Genomic DNA, 22,388 nt, shown 5'->3' on the forward strand with positions numbered 1-22,388 from the left:
ACAGTCTTCTTTCATACCTACTTCCAAAGTATGAGCGACTGTGGACCGCTCGAATAATCTTATTATTCAGGAAGTTAAAACGTCGCAAAGTGAAACAATATGTAAATAATTCACACAACACAATAACTTTTCTTATAAATAATACTCCCTTATTTGATCGTCAAATGTTAATTACAATTTATCTATTACACGTTTCGAAGCTATCTAATCTAAACTAATATCGTCCTTCAGCCCAATGCTCCTAGCATGCTGCAAGTGTTTAACCTTATTCAGTCCCTTCGTAAGGGGATCTACTAGGTTATCCCCTGACGATACACTCTTTACCACGAGGATTCCCTCTTCTACCCGATGTCTAATAAATTGATATTTCTTGTCGATATGTTGGGATCTGCCATGATCCCTCAGTTCCTTGGTCAAGGAAACCGCTCCTTTATTACTGCAAAAAATATCTATAGGGTCCTTTATGGCTGACACAACTCCAAGGTCTCCGGTGAAGTTCTTCAACCATACCACCTCCTTTGATTCTCCGCTCGCTGCTATGTACTTTGATTCGCACGTTGAATCAGTTACGATCTCTTTCTTGGAACTTTTCCAAGTCACTACTCCTCCATTTAGGGTAAAGACCTAGCCCGACTGAGAGCGGTAATTGTCCTGTTCGGTCTGAAAACTGGCGTCACTATACCCTCGCACCCTCAAGTCATTACTCCCACCGAGGACAAGAAACCATTCTTTGGTCCTCCGAATAAACTTAGAAATGTTCTTGATTGCGGTCCAATGTGCTCTGCCAGGGTTCCCTTTATATCTGCTAACCATGCTCAAAGTGAAGGCCACATTAGGGCGAGTACAAGTCATAACATGCATGATCGATCCAACTGTGTAAGTGTAAGGTACTCGGCTAATGTCTACTATCTCGAGTTCGGTGCTCGGGCTTTGAGTCTTAGTCAACTTGGCATTGCTTTGAATCGGTAACTCCCCTTTCTTGGGGTTCTCTAAACTAAAACGTCTTAGTACCTTGTCCAAGTAAGTATTCTTACTAAATCCTATTAGTATTTTACTCATTTTTCTCACTATCCTTATTCCCAGAATATAGGCAACCTCTCCGAGGTCCTTCATAGTGAAGCACTTCCCAATCCAGGGCTTAACTTTCTGCAGGGTTGGGATGTCGTTTCCTATGAGTAGTATGTCATCAACATACAATACGAGGAAGCTAACTATACCCCCACTGTCTTTAACATATACACATGAATCATCCTCGCTTCTTAGGAAGCCAAACTCTTTGACTTTCTCATTGAAACAAAGATTCCATCTGCGAGATGCTTGTTTCAATCCATAAATCGATTTCTCAAGCTTACACACTCTATTAGGATGCTTCGCATCGACAAAATCCTCTGGTTGACTCATGTAAACATCCTCAGCCAACTTACCATTAAGGAAAGCAGTTTTGACAACCATCTGCCATATTTCATAATAATGAAACGCAATTATGGCTAGCATATCCCGGATAGACTTTATCTTCGCAACTGGTGAGACGGTCTCATCATAGTCAACTCCGGGAGTTTGAGTAAATCCCTTCGCAACCAATCGCGCTTTAAAAGTGTGTACCTTCCCATCCATGTCGGTCTTCTTCTTGAAGATCCATTTGCACCCAACCGTCATACGACCTGGCACATTGTCAACCAAATCCCAAACTTGGTTGTCATACACGGATTGAATCTCGATGTCCATTGCTTCTTTCCATTTAGAAGACTCTAGGCTTGTCATGGCTTCCTTATAGTTATTAGGTTCATCTAAATTTATTAGTGTACTATCACTAATAAATGTATCACACTCACTTGTTATATGAAAACCATACAACACAGGCGGAACACTAACTCTACTGGAAACTCTAAGAGGCAAGGACTCGTCATTCGGTTCAACAGGAGTTTCCTCTTCAGGTTGACCACCAGTGTTTGAAGTTCCTTCATCATTCGATTCTTGAAGCTCTTCAAGATCGATTTGCCACCCACTGTCCCCTTGTTTTATGAGTTCTCACTCTCAAAAAACCCCTCTCCTCGCAACGAAGACAACATTGTCACTCGGTCTATAGAAGAGATATCCAAATGACTTCTGCGAATAGCCAATAAAAATACACCGCTCACTACGAGGTTCGAGCTTGTCGTGAGTCTCTCGTCTTTTGAAAGCCTCACAACCCCAAACCTTGATGTGTGCCAACGAGGGAGCTTTCCCAGTCCACATCTCGTGAGGTAGCTTGGCAACCTTCTTGGTAAGGACTAGGTTAAGGATATGGGCGGCAGTCTCTAAGACATAACCCCAAAATGGGATAGGTAGCGAAGCACGACTCATCATGGAACGAACCATGTTCAGCAAGGTTCGATTACGCCTCTCAGCCTCACCGTTCAACTGCGGTGTCCTAGGTGGCATCAAATGCGAAACGACTTTGCATTCCTTGAGGTAGTCGTGGAATTCAAGACTAAGTACTCTCCACCTCGCTCAGATCGAAACATCTTGATTTTCCTGCCCAGCTAATTCTCCACTTCTTGCTTAAACTCTTTGAACTTTTCAAAGGTTTCGGACTTGTGATTGATTAAGTAGATATATCCATATATGTTATAATCATCGGTAAAAGTCACATAGAAGCGTCTTCCATCCCTTGTGGTGGATCTAAAGGGCCCACACACATCGGTGTGTATGTGATCCAATAAACCCTCACCCCTTTCACAAGTACCAGTGAAGGGTGACTTCGTCATCTTTCCAAGTAACAAGACTCGCACATGTCATCGTCCCTAAGGTCGAATGACTCTAACACTCCATCCTTTAGGAGTTTGGCTATGCGTTTCTTGTTGACATGTCCAAGACGACAATGCCACAAGCATGATTTGTCCAAACTATTGGAGGAATCGATATGCAACACATCATTTCTTAAGTTGTCTATAACCATCACAGTTTTAAATATTCCATTACAAGGCAATGCTTCAAAAATAGAAAACACCATAAAGAAAAGCATTAATAGAACCTCTTTCATTATCAAACGAAAATCTAAATCCTTGTCTATACAAACCTGAAAAGAAATGATGTTTCTTGCCATTTCTGACGAATAGCAACAATTATTCAACATTAGTCTTAACCCACTACTATGCACTAAAGAGTAAACTCCAATATTAGTGATAGGCGACGATCTTCTGTTCCCCATGATCAAGTTTATCTTCCCATTCTCCACATCTCTATTTCTTCATAGACCCTGCAAATCAGAACAAATGAGAAAACCACATCCTATATCAAGAACCCAAGAAATAGCATGCGATGAGTTATTAGATTTAATAGTATAAATACCTGCGAATGATGGCTTAATCTTCCCATCCTTGATATCCTGCATACATTTCGGGCATATTCGTTTTCAATGCCCCTTCTCATGGCAGTAGTAGCAATCCTTTTCTTACCCTTTCGCTACCCAATAGCAAAGACAGGGGCAGCTGTAGCGGACGTTGATGCAATCGATTTGTCCTTGAGGTTGCTCTTAGCAGTCCTCAACAAGCCATGAAGCTTGCTCAAGCTGACCTCCTCTTTGTTCATGTGGTAGGTCATGCGAAACTGGTTGAAACATGGTGACAAAGAGTGAAGAATGATATCAATCGCCAGCTCTTCATCGAAGTTAACATTTAACTTCAACAGACGATTGACATATCTCTGCATCTTCTGCAGATGAGCAGTGACAGACTCTCCGTCCCTTATCTTGGTCGTGATCATTGAGGTGATAATCTTGTACCTCTCCTGCCTGGCACTTTGGTGCTACCTGTCCATTAAATCCTGGTGCATCTCATAGGGATAGTAGTCCTCGTAGGACTTTTGGAGTTCTGCAATAATAGTCGCTAGCATGATGCAATGGACGTTCATAGCATCTTGCTCGTGGGCCTCAAAGGCAGCTATCTCCTCAGGAGTGGTAGTGTTGACATTCACCACCTTTATCTCCTTATCGATGATATACTCCTTGTCCTCGTAGCGGGTAACCATTCGAATATTGCAAATCCAATCATTGAAATTGGTCCCATCGAAAATCACCCTCCCACACAAATTCATGAGTGAGAACGAGTCGGAAGAGGTTGATCCCGAAGCGTTGTTGTTGTTCGAGTTAGACATCTGAAAAAGAAAAGAGACAAAGTTCGATTAGATAAGAATCCCCAATTAAACACCCAAATGAGAAATTAGGGCTAGGATCCAACAACATTATTTGCAATTTAGAAGAGGGATGTCGTAATATAAACAACAAATAATTTTAAGGTAAGTGAATGACGATTCACTAATTTCCACCATGAAAAACAAAAGAAAATTAAGTTATAAGTGTATTGAAAATTCCTAGATCTTTTGAGATTCATTAAACTTTTCAATGGCATGTTTAAATCTCAATATACCCTTCAAGTTTGTGACTGGGATACCGAGGATCACAAAAAAGGTTTGAATAACCATGCAAATGTACATGGTGCCCCCAATGTTACAGTTACCTAATCAATCTGCCGGTTAGCTACACACGCTCCATTGATCTATGACAAACATCAAGTCACCCTTTGCTACCGTCGCTAGACCCAAATTAGTGTGTCGGTTAACCACACACGCTCCACTAATGTCTTGGCAAGGGTACAAGGTGTAATTTCATGGAATGGCATCAAATTTACATTTTTCCTAAAGTAACTAAGATTAGGAATTTTATATAAAATATTTAGTTACTTTATTAATCATTATACTTTTAATGAGGAATTAGTAGCCTATCCTACCCGTTTAGCTAACGACCCTCCACCAATCAAGGAAGCAGTGAGTGAGAGTGGACACCCATTAAACTGTCATTTTATAGGCAGCAACCTTATACCCCCCTTATAGATCGCCTTCATGAATGAGGCCTACTAAAGATAAGACTAGCATTTATCTTATACATATATAATAATAATTATTATTATAATATTGTAATAGTATAAGGGTTGAATTTTAAACTTGTAAAATTCTAGGGTTTGGAATTTAATTGTTTCAAAATTAAACTTTTAATAAAAAAATTTAAATTCCAAAACTTGAGGGGAAGTTTTGAAACATTTCAAAACTATCTAGATCAAAATTCAAATAATATAATTAAACAATAAAATGGTAATTATCTAATTTTGACCTAATCAAATTTCATGCAAGATAATTGATCAAATAATTCAAAAAATCAGGGTTTATCAAATAAAGTAGTAATTATCTGATTAAATGATAAATATCTTTTATTTTGACTAAGATAATCACATGGAATCAATACAAATTGGATTTTATTAATTAAAAACATTTTTGGTAATCATCCCAAGTCAAAATAAACCAAAATCCCGAAAATTCATCTGTCTGACTGCCCGAATCGCCAAGTCCCTTATAGAACTCGCCGAGTTCATCTTGGGACTTGACGAGCCTGTCAGGCAGAAGGCATTAAAAAAAATTCAAGCAATAAATAAACACACAATGCATCAAATACAATAGAAACCAAGCAATGCTCTGATACCACTGATGGGTTTTGAGCAAAAGAACATTCCTATGTGCACATGCAAAACCCTAAAGCTTTGGATCCAGGTTTCTCTATTATACATGAAAATTTATACAAAGCTTGTAAACCCTAATCTAGCATACTATAAAAATCAACATCTACAACTAAAAGAAGTTTAGATGATTACCTTTGATAGTAGCAAGAATCTTCAACTTCAAGAGCTTAGTATCACAAATGTAATACCTCTAATGGCTTACAAACAGCAAGGCAAGAAGATGATCAAGAAGAGAGGGAATGGAGGCTTGATTTCGGCTCCTATAACTCTAGGGTTTCTTTTGGTAGCTGAAATATGAAGCCCTAGGGGTCCTTAAATAGCTGAGCTGCTAGGGTTTCAGTCAAAACCCTAATTGGATAGCTTAGGCCCTAATCAGCTCCAAGAACCATTTGGAATAGGGCCCTTGGACAATTTCAAGGTGGGATTCCACCCTAATTTCGTCCAATCCTTTAATCTACAAGATCCACAACCAAAAATCAATTATATTATAATTGACAATTCCAGACCCCTTTACTTAATTAATCTCTTTTAGCCACAAAATTAATTCTTAATTAATTCTTGAACAATATTAATTAAACAATATGATTTCTCTTTTAATGTATTATTCATATAGTATATTAATAAACCATTATTTCCTCTCACTTCATAAATCATCATGTCAAGTTGCTTTGGTGAAGGCAACCCAAAAGGACCATGCAACAACCGGGTCAAGTACATACCAAATATAGTTAAGGACTTAGACACTAATCCAACAAAATCTTCATGGTCACTAGGCGTGGGAGTACGAGGCTTACGAGCCACTCGCTTTACCTTCTTCTTAGGAGTTTGGGCTTGTTCAGATGGACAAACATTCACAACTCTTTTCTTTCCTCCCTTATTTGGTTTGTCAGCCTCTTCAAGTACCTTTTGTACTGCATCGGTCATTGGGCGAAGACCAAAGGTTGATAGACTGCGATAGGCTGGCAGTTGTGTCGTGTAGTCAAAAGGGTACTCTGGACCAGTTGAGCCCAAAGTACAATCCCATATTCAAGATTGATTCCTGAAAAGATGTCGTACATTATTTTCATGAATAGCTTGCTTGCACAATCGGAGCCGGTTACCCTCTCAGAAAAGCTTTCGAAGATGAGGGTAAACAACCCATTCGATATCGGTGGTAGATTTGGCTTTTAATGAACTTTGAGACAGCAGTCAAAACCTCCTTGTATCCTATTTAGTAAAACATCTCGAAGATTCCAGAGTTGGAGACAGTCTTAGGGTCAACTAGGTTATGACCTTGAAGAAGCCCTAACAGGCTACAGAACCGCGATTTTGAGATGTAGGTTTTCTTGTTAGCGATTTCATAGGTAATATGTTCCTACCCTTTTTGGAAGCTTGTAGTAGAATACGCCTTAGACAGATGAACAAAGGGTACAATTTCATATTTCGTCAGTGCGATGACCAGTGGGGAATAGTGGAGACACTCGACGAGAGGTTGAAGAAAACCATCGTACTTGGCTGGATCAAGGTCCATAATGAGATTATGGTTTGCCTTGATGTTGAGAAGTGAGGATTGAGCCATTTGATATACGATGGAATGAGTTTCTGCTGAAGCCGCCATGGATGCTTGATAAAGATGATGATGAACAGTGGAGAGAATAATCGTCGGGGGAGTTTTTGATTACTTTTGAAAGTGGTAATGAATAATGAATCGTCAAAATCCTTTTATACCTTATAATAAGAGAGAGAAATTTGGCGGTTCGTTGCATCAAACACTGAAAACTCGCCTAAAAAAGCGTGAGTGACAGCTGTGTCATGTGTCAGGCGGCGGGACTGTAGCGTCAGCTTCAAATTTTCATGCGCCCAAATCTTATCCTTTTAATTATTTCATTTTAGTTACGCCCTTTTGCAACCGATTTAGTTACACCCTTTTGTAATTAGTTGCTATCAGTTGTTCTGCGAAACTAAAAGTAATCATAAGTACCACAAACCAGATTTTGGAAAATCACAAGGATCTTCGTGCGATAGTGTGCCAAAGATAAAGAAGTAAATCAACATTATTCTATGGGATTCTAGAGATGTCTGTTAAGACATGAAGCAGATGGATCCCGGGCAATGATCTCTTCCTTCGGAGTCAAGAGAGACTCTAAAGTGTCTGTGTGGTGTCCCAATGAATTAGAATAATCTTTTTGTTGAGAAACAGTGAAAGGCTTCTTTTCATTAAGCTTAAAGGGTGGCTTCATCTTCAACCAAACTACGAAACTTGACATTGTCCGAACGTTTGGATAAAGTACTTATCTGACCATTGTAGTTATAAGAACATGTATGCTTTGGAATTATTTGAAGTGACTGGAAAAGTATAGAAATCTCAAAAAAAAAAAAAAAAAAAAAAAAAAAAAAAAAAAAACTAGATCTATTAGGAAGAAACGGCTTAGGACTAGAACATTTCATTAAGATCACACAAAAAGAAAAAGAGATTTCATGGTACTGACCACGAAGGTGGACATTCGTTAATTCCTTGGTAAATAAGCTAGAACATTTAAATTATTCACCGTCAATTCGTAATTATGTGTTGGATTCTGGTTTTCACTCAATTCATGGTGATAACGAATTTAAGATCATAAACACGAAATTTGTGTAACCATAAACCTCAGTGGTAATATCTAAGAGTCTCAAGGGTTACATTCATGAATTCGAAAGTGATGGAGAAGTAGTGAGAGGTGGTTCCAAAGAAAAATGTACCTCTATTATGCAAAAATGACCAAGCAGTTAACTCTTAACTCAATACGAGAAGAGTAAGGTAGTTCATGACTTATGTGAATGAACAACCCAATTGGGAAGAAACGATTGGTGTTATCGATTCATTATGGATTCACGTAGAGTCTTTGAGATTTCGGACTACATGCAACAGCATGCTTCTAGGGACACTTAACTAGTGCATAGATTAGGAAATTTATACCTGCCCCATCATTCATAATTGAGATCACCAAGATATGTGCCTTCAAACTAGCTCAATTAACTAATATTTTTGGTATTTTGAATATTTTAATAAAAGAAATATGTAATGACAATAAGGAAAATATTTTTGTATTTTTAATTTTCTGAAAAAGAAATAAAAAGATAAAGAAATAAAACATTTTTGGATTTTCAATTCTTTGAAAAAGAAATTAAAGGAGAAATAAATAAATAATTTTCGATTTTCTGTTTTCTGAAAAAGAAATAAAAACATAAATAAATGAATAGCAACAAAGAAAATGTACAAAGGATGCCTTGTGTAGTAGCTTGAATAACTTGGCCTCAAAAAAGCTTAGCACCCTAAGTGGATGCCTCAAATGGAATCACAAAACACCAACAACAATTAGGATGAGTATAGAGAGGTTATGGAGACTCTAAAATCGGTTCTTACTCTTCAAATTACAAGTGGTAGCCAAATTTGGACTTAAAAATACATATATATGTGTAGAATATCAAGGATCATGTGTAACCCTAATCCATACACATTAGCCCATGATCCATCCATTTGATTTGGATAAATACTTCATGGATTAACCCATAAGCCCATCACAAATCAAACCATGGACCTTTAGCCCAATTAATATGTAACATTTTAATTAGTGTCTTTTGATCACTAAATTAATTCTTGTCAATACTAATTAAATAATATGATTCCTTAATTAATATATTATACTTATAATATATTAATAAATCATAATTAACCTCTTACTCAAATATCCCTCCTAACATATTGCTTTGATGAATGCAACCCAAATGGACCATGCTACTATCGGTTCAAGTACATACCAATTATAGTTATGGGATTAGACACTTAATTCAACAAATGGGAGTTTAGGAAACTCCCAAATGCCAGTCAACATCACCTTCACCATGCTTAGTAAGCAATGAGAATCGGTAGGTGTGATCCGAACTCCTGATGGGATATAGGATTCGACTCGAGAGGTACGACGTTGTGATAGTTCGAGTGCGGTGAGGCCATGAGTGGTATGCATGGTGGGATTGATGTAGTTTTAGGCTGCGATGGGATTGTAACATTCATCGGTATGAGGTAGAATATTTATGTGATGGTCACAAGCACGTAAATGGGGGATCAGCTCGTGCTTTGGGCACACCAACCAGGGATATCGAGATACTATTCTCAGTTTTGGGAGGAAGGATCTTCGGAGTCCGCGGGCGAGCCCGGACGATTATAGGAATTTGGGAGAGAACTAGTAGAGACCATGGAGTTAAGGGTTGGATCTTGTGTTGCAGGATCATTTGGATAATTAGAATGTGACACGGTAGGGTTTAGGCTTGGTAGCCTTGATATTGATCTCTTGGGGACCTTGTGGTTGAACCAAGTAAGATTCTAGTAGTCTTTAGGATTAGCTTAAGGGTAGTTATTTATGGTCAAGTAAGGGACATTAGGAGATGTGGTGCATTAAGCAAATGCAGATTCAGGGATCTCGGAGTACGAGCGGAATATTGATATGGTTTTGAGTAAGATTCTGAAACGGAGTTTGTGCGCGTTCGGTGTGAGATTTTTGTTCCAGTGGAACAAGGATTAAGATATCTACACGCTGAGGGCATAAATTGCAAGGTTCAAGGATAATGGATGGATCTAGTTGATGACAGTCCGAGTTATTTTGATGTGTCTTTGGTTGGTTTTATCCGTGAAAGAGCCACAACGTGTTTGAAGTGAGGAAAAGATGGGTTGTTCGAGACCGAGGATGAGATGAGACTGCAGTGGATCATGTAGCATTCATTTTGTTAGTAGAAGTTTTAATGACAAGGTGTGCTAAGCAAGTCCTGCCAGTCGGTTTTGTTTTCGGGAGACGCGTAGGACTATTGTGTGTTTTTAGCGAAGAAATCAGTTTGGTGTTCGATGTTTCGAGTGGTTGTCAGATAAGGTGGGATCAAAGATGTCTTGGCTACTTCTAAAAAGCAGAAAGTGGTAGTATGAAGAGTCGAAGTGGGTTCAGTGACTTAGGGTTCGTGTGAGGACGTGCTTGTATTCGGGGTATACGCTAAGTTGTTTTATAGTTGGATTAAATAACCTCAGAGTGGCTGATTAGACCCTGTTGTGTAGCTCTCGTCCGTCTCTAACCATTGCAGGGATGAATCTCCTACTCGAAGGATTATTTGAGCCTCCTAACAAGTTGAGAGTTCTGTAGCCTCATTTGACCTGTGATTTTGTCCTTTTGTAAGCCTCAAGGTATTATGGGTAAAAAGTATTTTATTTAGGTTGGTTTTCTTATGGAATAAGTTCGAAGAAGGTTTAGTGTGGGCGGTTTTCAGGAAGCTAGGTCAATTTGAAGTTTCGAGTTCAGAAGGATAGAGGTGGTTTTATGCAAGAGGGTTTAAGGTTCGTTCCTTTTCAGGTTGATAAGTCCTTTTAGGGTTGGTATCAGTTGCCATGGGAAGCCTATATTTATTCTAGATTGTGGAGGTATTGACCAGATCGTCAGATGTGTTGGGGAAGGTAAGGACGGATTTGAAGGACGAAATCTAATTCAAGTAGGGGAGAGTTGTAACACTCCAAATCTGGTAGTTACTTTTTATACCCTTGAAATGAAAATTGTGGCATAATGGTCCCTTCGCACGTTGGGCTTACTCTTGGTGTACACATAGCGTACTAAGGATGCATGACTGCAGAGGGTCAGCACGTACGCTGGGCGTACCAAAGGGTACGCGGGGCATACATGACGAATATGCAAAACCCTAATTATCTGACTTGACAACTATTTAAGCATCCTTAACTCATTATGACTAAACCCTAACCAGCCTCTAGAGCCTCATTTTGTCCCTTTACCTCAGTTTTACTTTAAGAGTGTGATTTTGGAGAATAAAAAACTTTTGGGGGGCATTTTGGAGCTTATTCAAGAAGACGAAGTTAGTAAGAAAGCTTGGGGTGGCACTGGGCATCAACATACTGCATCTAGTTCACCTTGATGAACTTTTGGAGGTATAAAGTCTTAATCTTGCCAATACATGCAAGATTCATGAAGATTCACAGAGATAACCACCATACAAACTACATAATGTAAACATGCGCCGACCTTGGTGCCTTCGACCCACTAAACCTGGTAAGGAAACTCACCTTGCAAAGCTGAATGATACGGATGCTCCCCAACTGCTGGTCCTACGATTCCTCGAGCTATCAATTGACAATTAAAGCTAATTAAGTTCGGGATCTAAATCACTTAACCACAAGCTCTCACTGGGATAAAAGACCCTTTTACCCCTAACATACCCTTGCCAGACAGAAACTTTAGATCATAACTAATGGCCCAAAAGAGATAATTAATCTCACAAGGCCGAAAATATGGCCCAATTTCCAATTGGGCCCAATCCCTTCTCATGGCCCTAACCCAAGGCCGAAAAATATTTTCCTAACCCAAAGAGTCGATTCCAGATGGCCCACTCAGGCCCAAAGTACAAGCCTAAGGAAAATAGCCCAAACCGATGCCCAAAAGACGCCAACCCAAACCACTGAGTATCATGGGCGTAATCAGCTGTACGCTTAGCGTACAGGCTGCATGGTGTATACGTTGCGTATATAGGCTTGTACGCTCAGTGTACTCTCCTATTAAGCCAAAATCGCAAAAAGAGCTTAATCACTTAAGATCTGGAGCTCCAAACATAGATCTGAGTCCATTGAAGGGTCTTAACCCATAAAGTCGAATACTTGGCGGCTTGCATGCCCCCATATGGGCCCAAACTAAAAAATATTACAACCTAATTCCTTAAAATGGATAAAACTCGTGCATGGATGCAACAAGACTTCCAAGATGGCAACTTTCTGACATAGGGACTCCCATAACACCAAGGGTGGCAACCCTAAGCTTAGCAAACGATTTTAAACCATAAAGCTTCATTATTTGGACCAAATAGATTCAAAGCTCTACTCAAGAGATCTAAGTATTCGTAAGGCAAGTTCAAGACTTCATACCTTGAAAGGGTTTGAAATGAAGCAACAATCCTAGATCTACACCTTCTCCTTTGAGCCACAACCTTGCTTCAACCTTTACTTCCTTGGAGAAGGGATCAAAACACCAAGAATGTTCTCAAGACGCCTTCCAAACACAAGAACACACAATATATGAATTAGGGTTTCGTGGGAGCTGCTTAAAGGTGAGATGGAGGTTGGTCTTTAAGGCATAATGTTCTTTATATGGTGCTTAACCTTAAAATTTAGGGTTTGGGGACTGCACGCCTACGCTGCGTGTACGTGTGTGGCATACACGATCATCACATACTAGTACACTGCACGTACATAATAAGGATCTAAAGGATCCATGCCCAAGTCAAAAAAAATAATTAACCCAATATAAATAATACCTTGGAGAAATATCGAGCATTACATTTTTTTTCAGTGACACCCCGTGTGTATTGACTTTCTGTTGACTTGAATTTAACTTTTATTTAATGTGCTATTAACTTTTTTTTCCGATTAGAAATATTATGTTCTCCGTTTGTTCTATCAAGGTGGAACTTTTTGGTTATGTTACCTTAGTAGCCTCCTACTTCCTTTTCAAATTTGGCTTAGTGAAATCTAACACAGTTAAATTAACTTTTCTTGAATTTTTAGTGCCAAAAGAGTTAAGGACCCATCAGGGAGTGACAAAGTGCAATATATGTATTGAATATCAATATGAGGCATCTATTTCCCAAAAAAAAAAAAAAAAAAAAAAAAACATAGAGTTGTTAGATTTCTTTATGTCTGTTTAAAAATATGATCAACTGTGTAACTATTTCTAACTACAGTTTTGCATACGAATATCTTGATTTATTAAAATATAGATGATTTTGACTGTCATACGTCTATGTGGTTTCACTAATAGTTCCTGTCAAAAAGTCGATAAAAGTTGTATAAAATTAGCTTATTATTTTAGATACTTTGTACTTTTAACAATTTTTATTCTTACTTAATAAAATGACTTTTTGTACTTTAGGTTTGGTACTGCACTTGGCTCGAAAGGTTCTGATGCCACAAAGGAAGTGAAGGACCTGAAAAAGAAGCTTGCAACATAGAGGCTGTTATGACCATATCATCAAATAATAATAATTCACCATAAATTAATAAAAAGATATTATTTTGACATATAATCATATCATTATATTCTTTGTTATTAGATTTATGATCACATAAATAACACCCATCGAAGAAGATGACAAGAAGTTCAGACTTTGTAGGTTTTGGATCCTCTTCAAGTGTTGATCCTCTTGTTTTCAAGAACAAAAAATAAGACAAGGGCACTCATGAAATTTACTTTATCAATAATACTTTTTTAATTTCCATTTTGTATTTGAACATGTATGTCTTTCTAAATGTCCGTTTGAACAACTCTTTTGTTGATATTGGATTTACAATACTTCCGCTTGTACCGCTAAAGTTGGTATAATGTCTCTAAATTTCTGACATATTGTAAGTTTCAGTTATAACCGGGCGGTTCAACTAATTTGACATATGGTAAGTTTCCATATATAAACAATTGTGGTCAAACACAATTCTTTTAGTTTTAGAAAATATGAAAACATTAGATAGATTATTAGGCTATTCCAACAAACAAAAACAGACTCGTGGTTCATCACAGGCTCACTCACTGGTTTACATTAAAAGATAAAATAGAGAAATAGATGTATTCAAACAATTTTATTCAACTGATTTTTTAAATAGTGTTGATAATTTAACTTTACATTAAAGTTTTATATACAAAATAGGGATAATGACTTGAAAGGATAACGAACTTTCGACTTTTTTCACATTTAGTCATTAAACTTTTTTTCGTTATCTATTTGTCATTGAACTATTGAAACTGTTCACATTTTACCCTTATGACCGGCTGTTACCAGTCATAAGGGTAAAATGTGAACAATTTCAATAGTTTAGTGGTAAATAGATAACGAAAAAAAGTTTAGTGACTAAATATGAACAAAATCGAAAGTTCGTTTCCCTCTAAAAAGTTCAATGACTAAATGTGAACAAACTTCATCTTGTATTATGTTTTAGCAAATTATTTATTTTTATTAAATTGTAGCAACATTTGTTGATGAAGAAATCTATGAAATAAAAAAAACAAAAAAAAAAAAAACAAAACCCTGAAAATATATTTAAAAAAAAAACAAAAAACTGAAACCAAAATAAAAAACCAATGGTTTGACATTTTCCAAAATAAAAAATCAAAATTTTCAATCTGATTTTGGTTTTACAAAAAAATGAATCATTCTCACTGATGTGAATTATGACCATTGGTTTGGCATGCAGAATTTGTGACATCCCATGAATATGTAGTTACAACATCGTCTGAACTCGTAATTCATAGTAAGGGGTTAGAGTATCATTGCATAAATACGTAGTTACAACATCGCCTGAACTCGTAATTCATCACCTACAAGTTATGGGCCTGCTGGTGTTTCCATTGGGTTGTCTAGAATAGTCTGTGGTCGCCATCTATACTCTGGCAGATGACTACATCGCCACATTGTCGGTTAAGGTTATGGTATCTCCTTTCATCCTACATCACCTATTCATCATCATCTATTTACCTAATTATCATCACCTATCTCTCATCATTTTATTTCATCACACACCAACTATTTCATCTACCCATTGAAATAAATAATTTCCCTCCAAAAAGTTCAATGACTAAATTTGAACAAACTTCCTCCTGTATTATGTTTTAGCAAATTATTTATTTTTGTTAAATCGTAGCAACATTTGTTGATGAAGAAATCTATGAAATAAAAAAAAACAAAAAAAAAAAAACAAAACTCTGAAAATATATTTAAAAAAAAAACAAAAAACCGAAACCGAAATAAAAAACCAATAGTTTGACATTTTCCAAAATAAAAAATCAAAATTTTCAATCTGATTTTGGTTTTACAAAAAAATTAAACATTCTCATTGATGTAATTTATGACCATTGGTTTGGCATGTGGAATTTGTGACATCCTATGAATATGTAGTTATAACATCGTCTAAACTCGTAATTCATAGTAAGGGGTTAGAGTATCATCGCATGAATACGTAGTTACAACATCGTCTGAACTCGTAATTCATCACCTACAGGTTATGGGTCTGCTGGTGTTTCCACTAGGTTGTCTAGAATAGCCCGTGGTCGCCATCTATATTCTGGTAGATGACTACACTGCCACATTGTCGGTTAAGGTTATGGTATCACCTTTCATCCTACATCACCTATTCATCATAATCTATTTACTTAATTATCATCACCTTTCTATCATCACCTATTTCTCATCATTTTATTTCATCAGACACCAACTATTTCATCTACCCATTGAAATAAATAATTTTTTTATTTTATAGATTTCTTCATCAACAAATGTTGCTACAATTAAACAAAAATAAATAATTTGCTAAAACATAATATAATAGGAAGTTTGTTCACATGTAGCCATTGAACTTTTTAGAGGAAAACAAACTTTTGATTTTGTTCACATTTAGTCACTAAACTTTTTTTCGTTATCTATTTGTCATTAAACTATTGAAACTGTTCACATTATGCCCTTATGACTGGTAACAACCGGTCATAAGGGTAAAATGTGAACAGTTTCAATTGTTCAATGACAAATAGATAACGAAATAAAGTTTAGTGACTAAATGTGAAAAAAATCGAAAATTTGTTACCCTTTCAAGTCATTGTCCGTGCAAAATAAATATTCACATTTATGACATTAGTTATAACCATTCGATTTATTGGAAATGGGCCTGTTAAGTAGAAGGGGGGCTTGGGCCACGTGATGACATACGAACTTCAAAGCCTTAATTAATGATTCCGTATCTCTATGACATGACTCCATCTCCAGTTTCACTGGATTCCCATGACCATCATTACACTCCAACTGATGTCATTAATGAGCCTCCATTATTATTTATTAATCATATTATTTTACAAACAAATAAAGATGCAGATTGGACATTCCATAAACAACAAAACATTATTTCTGTCTTTATTAAGCAAAAAACACATCCAGCCAAAACACATTCACGTGTTTTTTGTTTGAAAATTTTCTTTTTCCCCATCTCATTTTAGACTCCACATGTCCCTCTATCCATTCTATCCTGCATCATCTTCAACCACATATACTATATATATACACCACTTACACACACACACAAACTCCATATCATCGTCGTCATCATCATGGAACCAAGAACCATCATCTTCATTCTGTTAGTGACAACCTCCATGTTTATGCAACTTGAAGGTTCAAGACATAGTATACCTCACATCAGTGTGATGGGCATGGTCTACTGTGATGTCTGTTCCAACAACTCTTTCAACAACAATCACAGCTACTTCTTGTCAGGTTTTTGTCCAACCTTCTCCTTCGTTAATAATAATCTTCAATTAGATTGTAATTTCATTTTACAGAGACTGATTGATTTAATTCTATATAATTGATTGCAGGGGCAGAGGTTAGGATCGACTGCAAGTTCAATGCAGTTTCACCAAGAACAGCTGAACAGATATCAGTCTCTGTAAACAAGACTACCAATCGCTATGGTGTGTACAGACTGGATATACCTTCTGTGGATGGGATCTACTGCGCTAGTGAATCTGCTGTTATGAACACGTGTAGGGCCAGTTTGATTGCAAGTAGTTCACCACAATGCAACGTGCCTGGTTTCATAACCACTTCTGATGAGTTTTCTCTTAAATCCCAACATGCAAATCTTTGTATCTACAGTATGTTTGCTTTGAGTTTTAGACCATTTAAAAAAGATCTTACCATTTGTGGAAACTAATCCATGTAATATTTATTAGTAATCTGATAATTACTAGGTTATTACATGATTTTGGCATTGTTTTTTCGGTTTTGAAAAGGAACAAGAGTTGTGAGGACAATTTAGTGGGGCCCAAACCAGATCCACCTGGAAGCGGAACTGGAAATGTGCTCTGCGGATCCCTTGTATTATTTTCATTGAAAGTTTAGCCGCACAATGTACCAAAATTCTTACTTCTTAATTAGCTGTTACTTATGATCATTATTCATTGACAACTATGGTGTACATCTTTTTAATTATCCTCTAAACGGCTGTGGTGGTTCAGTGGTTTCTTCTTTGTTGAAATATGTGGTTGCTTTGTTCTACAAACTTAACATTTCCATTATATTTCGTGTTAGATTGTTTTTGTATGTATTTGTTTTGGTGATATCTTCTGAATGTATTAATGAAGAAATGTTGAGTCTGGGTGAACACTGTAATATCTTATAAGTAATGGACATGGACTATTGCTCGCCTTTTACGAAAGTTGGAGATGAAGGACGCGCGTATCTTTTGACCTATGGGTTATTAGATGATCCAGCTATATATTTGAAGAAGGTGTGGAGACGGGTCATTCAGTAGATTATCACAGCTCATTTCACACACACAGTTCCTCTCGTCTCTCTCACTTGATACAAATATATTTAGGGCTTTCTGTTATGGTTTCGATAGTCTTTGTGTTCTTCTTTAATCAATTTACTTTGAGAGTTGGAATGGTTGCACTACTAAAAACATGACCTTCAGCGACCGAATCAGCTACGGATTCATTCCATAGCTAATTACTGACGGCTCATCGAGAGATCAGCGACGGAAAGTATAAATATATTGACCAAAATACTTATTGAATTTTAGAGAAGTATTACTGATGGATCAACAACAGAATGGTGAGCATTTATCGACAAAAAATAGTTATTTGCTAATCCGTCGCAAATTAAAACTTTTTAGCTAGGGAACAACGGCGGATCGTTGAAAATCAATGGCCTTTTTTTCTTGGCCCTCACCAATCACTCGTAGAATTCAGATGCCTCATTTTTTTATTTCCTGCCTTTCTTTGTTTTTTCCTTCCCTCGTTTTATTTTCATTCCCGCATTTCTTTTCATTCCCACTGAATTTTTCCCAAAGCCCTAAACGATTTCCTCACAAAGATCTAATCGACCCTCTGTCTACTCAAATCCCTCCTCCGCCCAAGAAATCACCTCCACCACCATCCACCTGCAATGCACCTCTTTGAAGTATACTTAAGCCTCTCAAAAGAAAACCTCATAGATCACATCCTTATTGGATTTCCTCTCCGTCTATCTCCCTTCCTCTATGACTCGTCGTTTTCCTGCCAATGACGTTCGTTATGGTTGTTCATCCTCTGTTGCTTCGGATCGTAAACTCAAGCAAATCTAAATTAGTCTTCATTAGCTTGCAATTCTGGTTTCTAGTATCATGTAAGTTGCATTTACATAGAGCTCTCTTACTTTTCTTTTATTTCTGGCTCATATCACCACTCGTTTTTCTAAGCCCTACCTTCCTCAACTCTTTAATTTTTGTTTTCGTAGGGCTTTCGAGTTGATTATCATCTTAACTCCAATTTCTGTTTTCTAGATTATATAAATTAGCATACAATTTTTTTTCTAGATTTGAACCGATATGAGATTGGTACCGAGTGTAGGCACTTAACAAGAGGCTCAATTTTGAACGACAACAATCATGAGTTTCAGAATGTCTTGAACCTATTGCTATTGCTGGTATGTATTTTCTTTCCAATACTCTTATCTTCTATATTCCTATCTTCTTTGTAGGATCCATGTTTGACTTTTAGGTCAAGAATATAGCTATTGAGTCAGAAACACAGAACACACATATGAACAAGTGCTATAAGATGGACATTGTGATACATGTTCATAATTTATCAATATTCCTTCACAAAATTTTTAATTTTCAATGGCTTATTGCTGAAATTTTTGGAAATACAATTATAATTTTTTTTGAACATGTTTAGGAAAAACCAACATTGAATACTTATTACCTGAAGAAGTCCTTTTTCATGTTTATTATTATTGAATTATTGAATCCATAAATCCCTACATCCAGAGCAGTTTTGTTTTGTATGATAATTTTGTAGTTATACCAACACTCACCTTCAAGTAAGTATATATCTTTTTCTAAAATAAATTTACTCTTCAAGATGTGCAGTTATACCAACAATCATATGGTTGTTATGAGAATTGGACTAGCATTATGAACTTTTAAACAATGCAGGGTTTGTTGGTGACTCCCTACATACAACCTCATAGAACTTTTAGGACTAGAATTATGAACTTTTAAACATCTCCAAGAACTCATTCAAGATTTGTTAAAGGAATGGTAGGATCCTAATAGAGGCAATGTCTTTGGTGGCATGATCAAGTAAGTAATACCTCTTTCATTTTGTTTTTTGTTTTTCATCTTGTTTATTACTTAGTAGTCGCTGATATTTAGTTGTGATTGAAAAAAACAGGGAGCTACTGATATCATTTAGAAGAGCAACTGATTAAAACCACAGTGTAACATCTTCGATAGGTATGGACCATTTGAACTTGTTATTCATGAGTTGATTATGTTTATAAAGAAATATTCTGATTGGTTTATTGATGATACATGGATGGTGTCAATGAAGGGCAGTTTTATTAAGTTCTTTTTATGAGCAATCCATAAGGCTTGTACATCATTTGTGCTGCATCCATTGGACCCAACACAGTCAAATCCTTCTTTGATCCAAAGTCTACTGCCAAATTTCATGTAAGTTCTTTCTCATTTTTTTAGCATAAAAGAGAACTCCATTTTTTTTTGTAAAAGATCGTTTACTTGACTAGTCAATGACTCTATTTACATGTAGATTTTGGTCAGAAAATATCAAGACTCGCTCCTCGAAATGATTGATGCCTGGTACTTTTATTGTTTTATGAAATAAACTTTAGATAGTATGTGCAATTGTGCTGATAAAGAAGGGCATTTCTATAATTTCCTTCCTAATTAAAAAATGTTGTATTCAATTTTATAAATACTAAAATGCTATTAATTTGGTGTAATAGATGTGCTGTAATGATCAACAAAAATGTTCAAAGAATCAAATGTCAGGAGAGAAGACATTTTCCAAAGAATCTTGTATGCGAAGACGGTATTTTCTTTTACTAACATATATTACCATTTACTTTTTGGTCGGAATGGGAATTCAATTCCATTCCAGTCCAACATTTGGTTTCAAATGAGTAGACAGTAATCTCCTTTCCATAAACTAGAAAAAGTCTGCTTTCAACAAATGCTTCCAGCAAAGACCCTGATGTACCAAAAACTAGGAGGACAACACGTTCGCCTAATTCAATGAGTTAATAGGAATCAGAATTCAATTCCATTCCAATCCTTCTTTTGGATGGAAGATATGAAACAATGGAAAAGATGTCCGGAAATGCAAAATATGAGAGGAAATTAAGAATTGTTATACATTATACTTTGAAGTCATATAGCAATCAATGTTTAACTTTGGTATTTCAATGTTAATGTTTGGTTTTGGATTCTACATTTATTTGATGTTTTTAGTATTTAAATGTTAATATTTGATTTGGGATTGTATAATTATTTTTTGTTTTAGATTTGTAATACACATAAAAATTAAAAAAAAAAATTGATATTACTCATTTGCAAGGGATCAGCGACGGAAAAGAAAAAAAATCATATATTAAATTGCGAGGGATCAGCAACGAAATATAAAAAAAACATGGAATAGAGTTTTGCGACGGATCAGCGACGGATTAATTGTATTGAGTTTTGTCGCTGAAGTCCTAAAAATTTGTATTAAGTGACGAATTTGCAATGGATGATCCGTCGCTAAGTTCGTCGCAAGGAAAAAGTAATCTGTCGCTAAATCTATCGCTAGCTTATTAGCCACACCTTAAATGGCTACAGAGTATGTTTGTTGCTAATCCATCGCAAATGTCCTTTAGCGACGGAATAGCGACGGATTCGTCCGTCTCTAAAACCCCTGTTTCTAGTAGTGTTGAGAGTAGTATTAGGATTGTTGTAGTGAGGTTTTCCTGTAAGTTGCATGTAAAAGAACTGGTTTATAAATAAGATTGAACTGTTCATATTATAAGTATGTGAGCTTATAACTTTTTTACATTCTTGCAAATCATTTAACAAAAACTAACTCTTCGATTGAAATTTACTCAGTACATGAAGTCTGAATAAGTGTTTAGCTCATCCTGCTGATCAAACGTTGAATATCTTAAAAGATAAATTACAATTTGGAACTCGAAATCAATGCCCTCTAGATGTGGCTATGTCTTTGCTTTTTCAAACTAATTAAATACAATATTAAATAAAAAAGAAAAACAATAAAAAATTTCTTCTTTAGTTCTTAAAAGATAAACTCACGTAGCCCTCCTGAAATCATCCATAATAATAATAAAAAAAGTTATAACATTTTACAGTCGTGTTGTCTTTGGTGAGAACATTAAGAACTTTGGAGTAGTGATCGTGATGTATTGGTGTGTCTTAGTGGATAAAATTGGAAACTTTATCCACCAAGACCTTGTAGAGATTCAAATATGAGCTTTAGAGCTCTTAGGATTGGGAGTTAAGAGCTTAATATATGAAGCTGTCCTTGTTCAATTTACATGGCGTGACGACTTGCTTGCCACGACGTGGAGACTGGCTTGGGCTCGACTATGTTGTCTAGATTCTTCCACGGTGTGGTAGCATGTCTGTTACGACATGAAAAATGGATTTTGATCAAGATTAAATTGAATGACCACGACGTGGCCATTGGTTTGCCACAATGTAGAAGGCAGTTGGAGTTGATTTTGACCGTTGACTTTTAGTCAAATGACTACTTTTAGAAGGTAGACTAAGAGTTTACATTGTATGATTCAATAGGATATGTGTAACATCCGATTTTCTACTGTCTGAGCCTATTAGTTATTGACTACATTTGTTAGGTTAGACTTTTTACTATACTATGTAGGATGCTAGCTGTAATTGTGAGTCTTGCATGTATGTTGGGTGGAACCAGTTATGTATGATGGGCGGCTCCCGAAATGTATGCTAGGTGA

The 22,388-nt window shown here is 36.4% G+C and overlaps 1 protein-coding gene across 2 annotated transcripts; it reads left to right on the forward strand.

The window, feature by feature from the left end:
* Window positions 1–16,594: 16,594 nt before the first annotated feature.
* On the forward strand, window positions 16,595–17,546 carry LOC111884230 (uncharacterized). Of its 2 annotated transcripts, XM_023880545.3 has the most exons (3): window positions 16,595–16,853; window positions 16,955–17,233; window positions 17,372–17,546. In XM_023880545.3, the coding sequence occupies exons 1-3, from the start codon at window positions 16,688–16,690 to the stop codon at window positions 17,395–17,397; spliced, it is 471 nt and encodes a 156-aa protein (XP_023736313.1). In that variant the 5' UTR covers window positions 16,595–16,687; the 3' UTR covers window positions 17,398–17,546. The 2 variants fall into 2 exon arrangements, with proteins under 2 accessions (XP_023736313.1, XP_023736312.1); XM_023880544.3 differs by having other exon boundaries at window positions 16,597–16,853; window positions 16,955–17,546.
* Window positions 17,547–22,388: the final 4,842 nt, after the last annotated feature.

This window comes from Lactuca sativa, chromosome 4 (assembly GCF_002870075.4).
Source record: "Lactuca sativa cultivar Salinas chromosome 4, Lsat_Salinas_v11, whole genome shotgun sequence".
Lineage (NCBI taxonomy): Eukaryota > Viridiplantae > Streptophyta > Magnoliopsida > Asterales > Asteraceae > Lactuca > Lactuca sativa.

Excerpts from the sequence above, each read along its gene's own strand:
- LOC111884230 (XM_023880544.3), top strand. The coding sequence starts at position 16,688 with ATGGAACCAAGAACCATCATCTTCATTCTGTTAGTGACAACCTCCATG. Across the intron at positions 16,854-16,954 it reads TCACAGCTACTTCTTGTCAG|GGGCAGAGGTTAGGATCGAC; the intron begins GTTTTTGTCCAA and ends AATTGATTGCAG.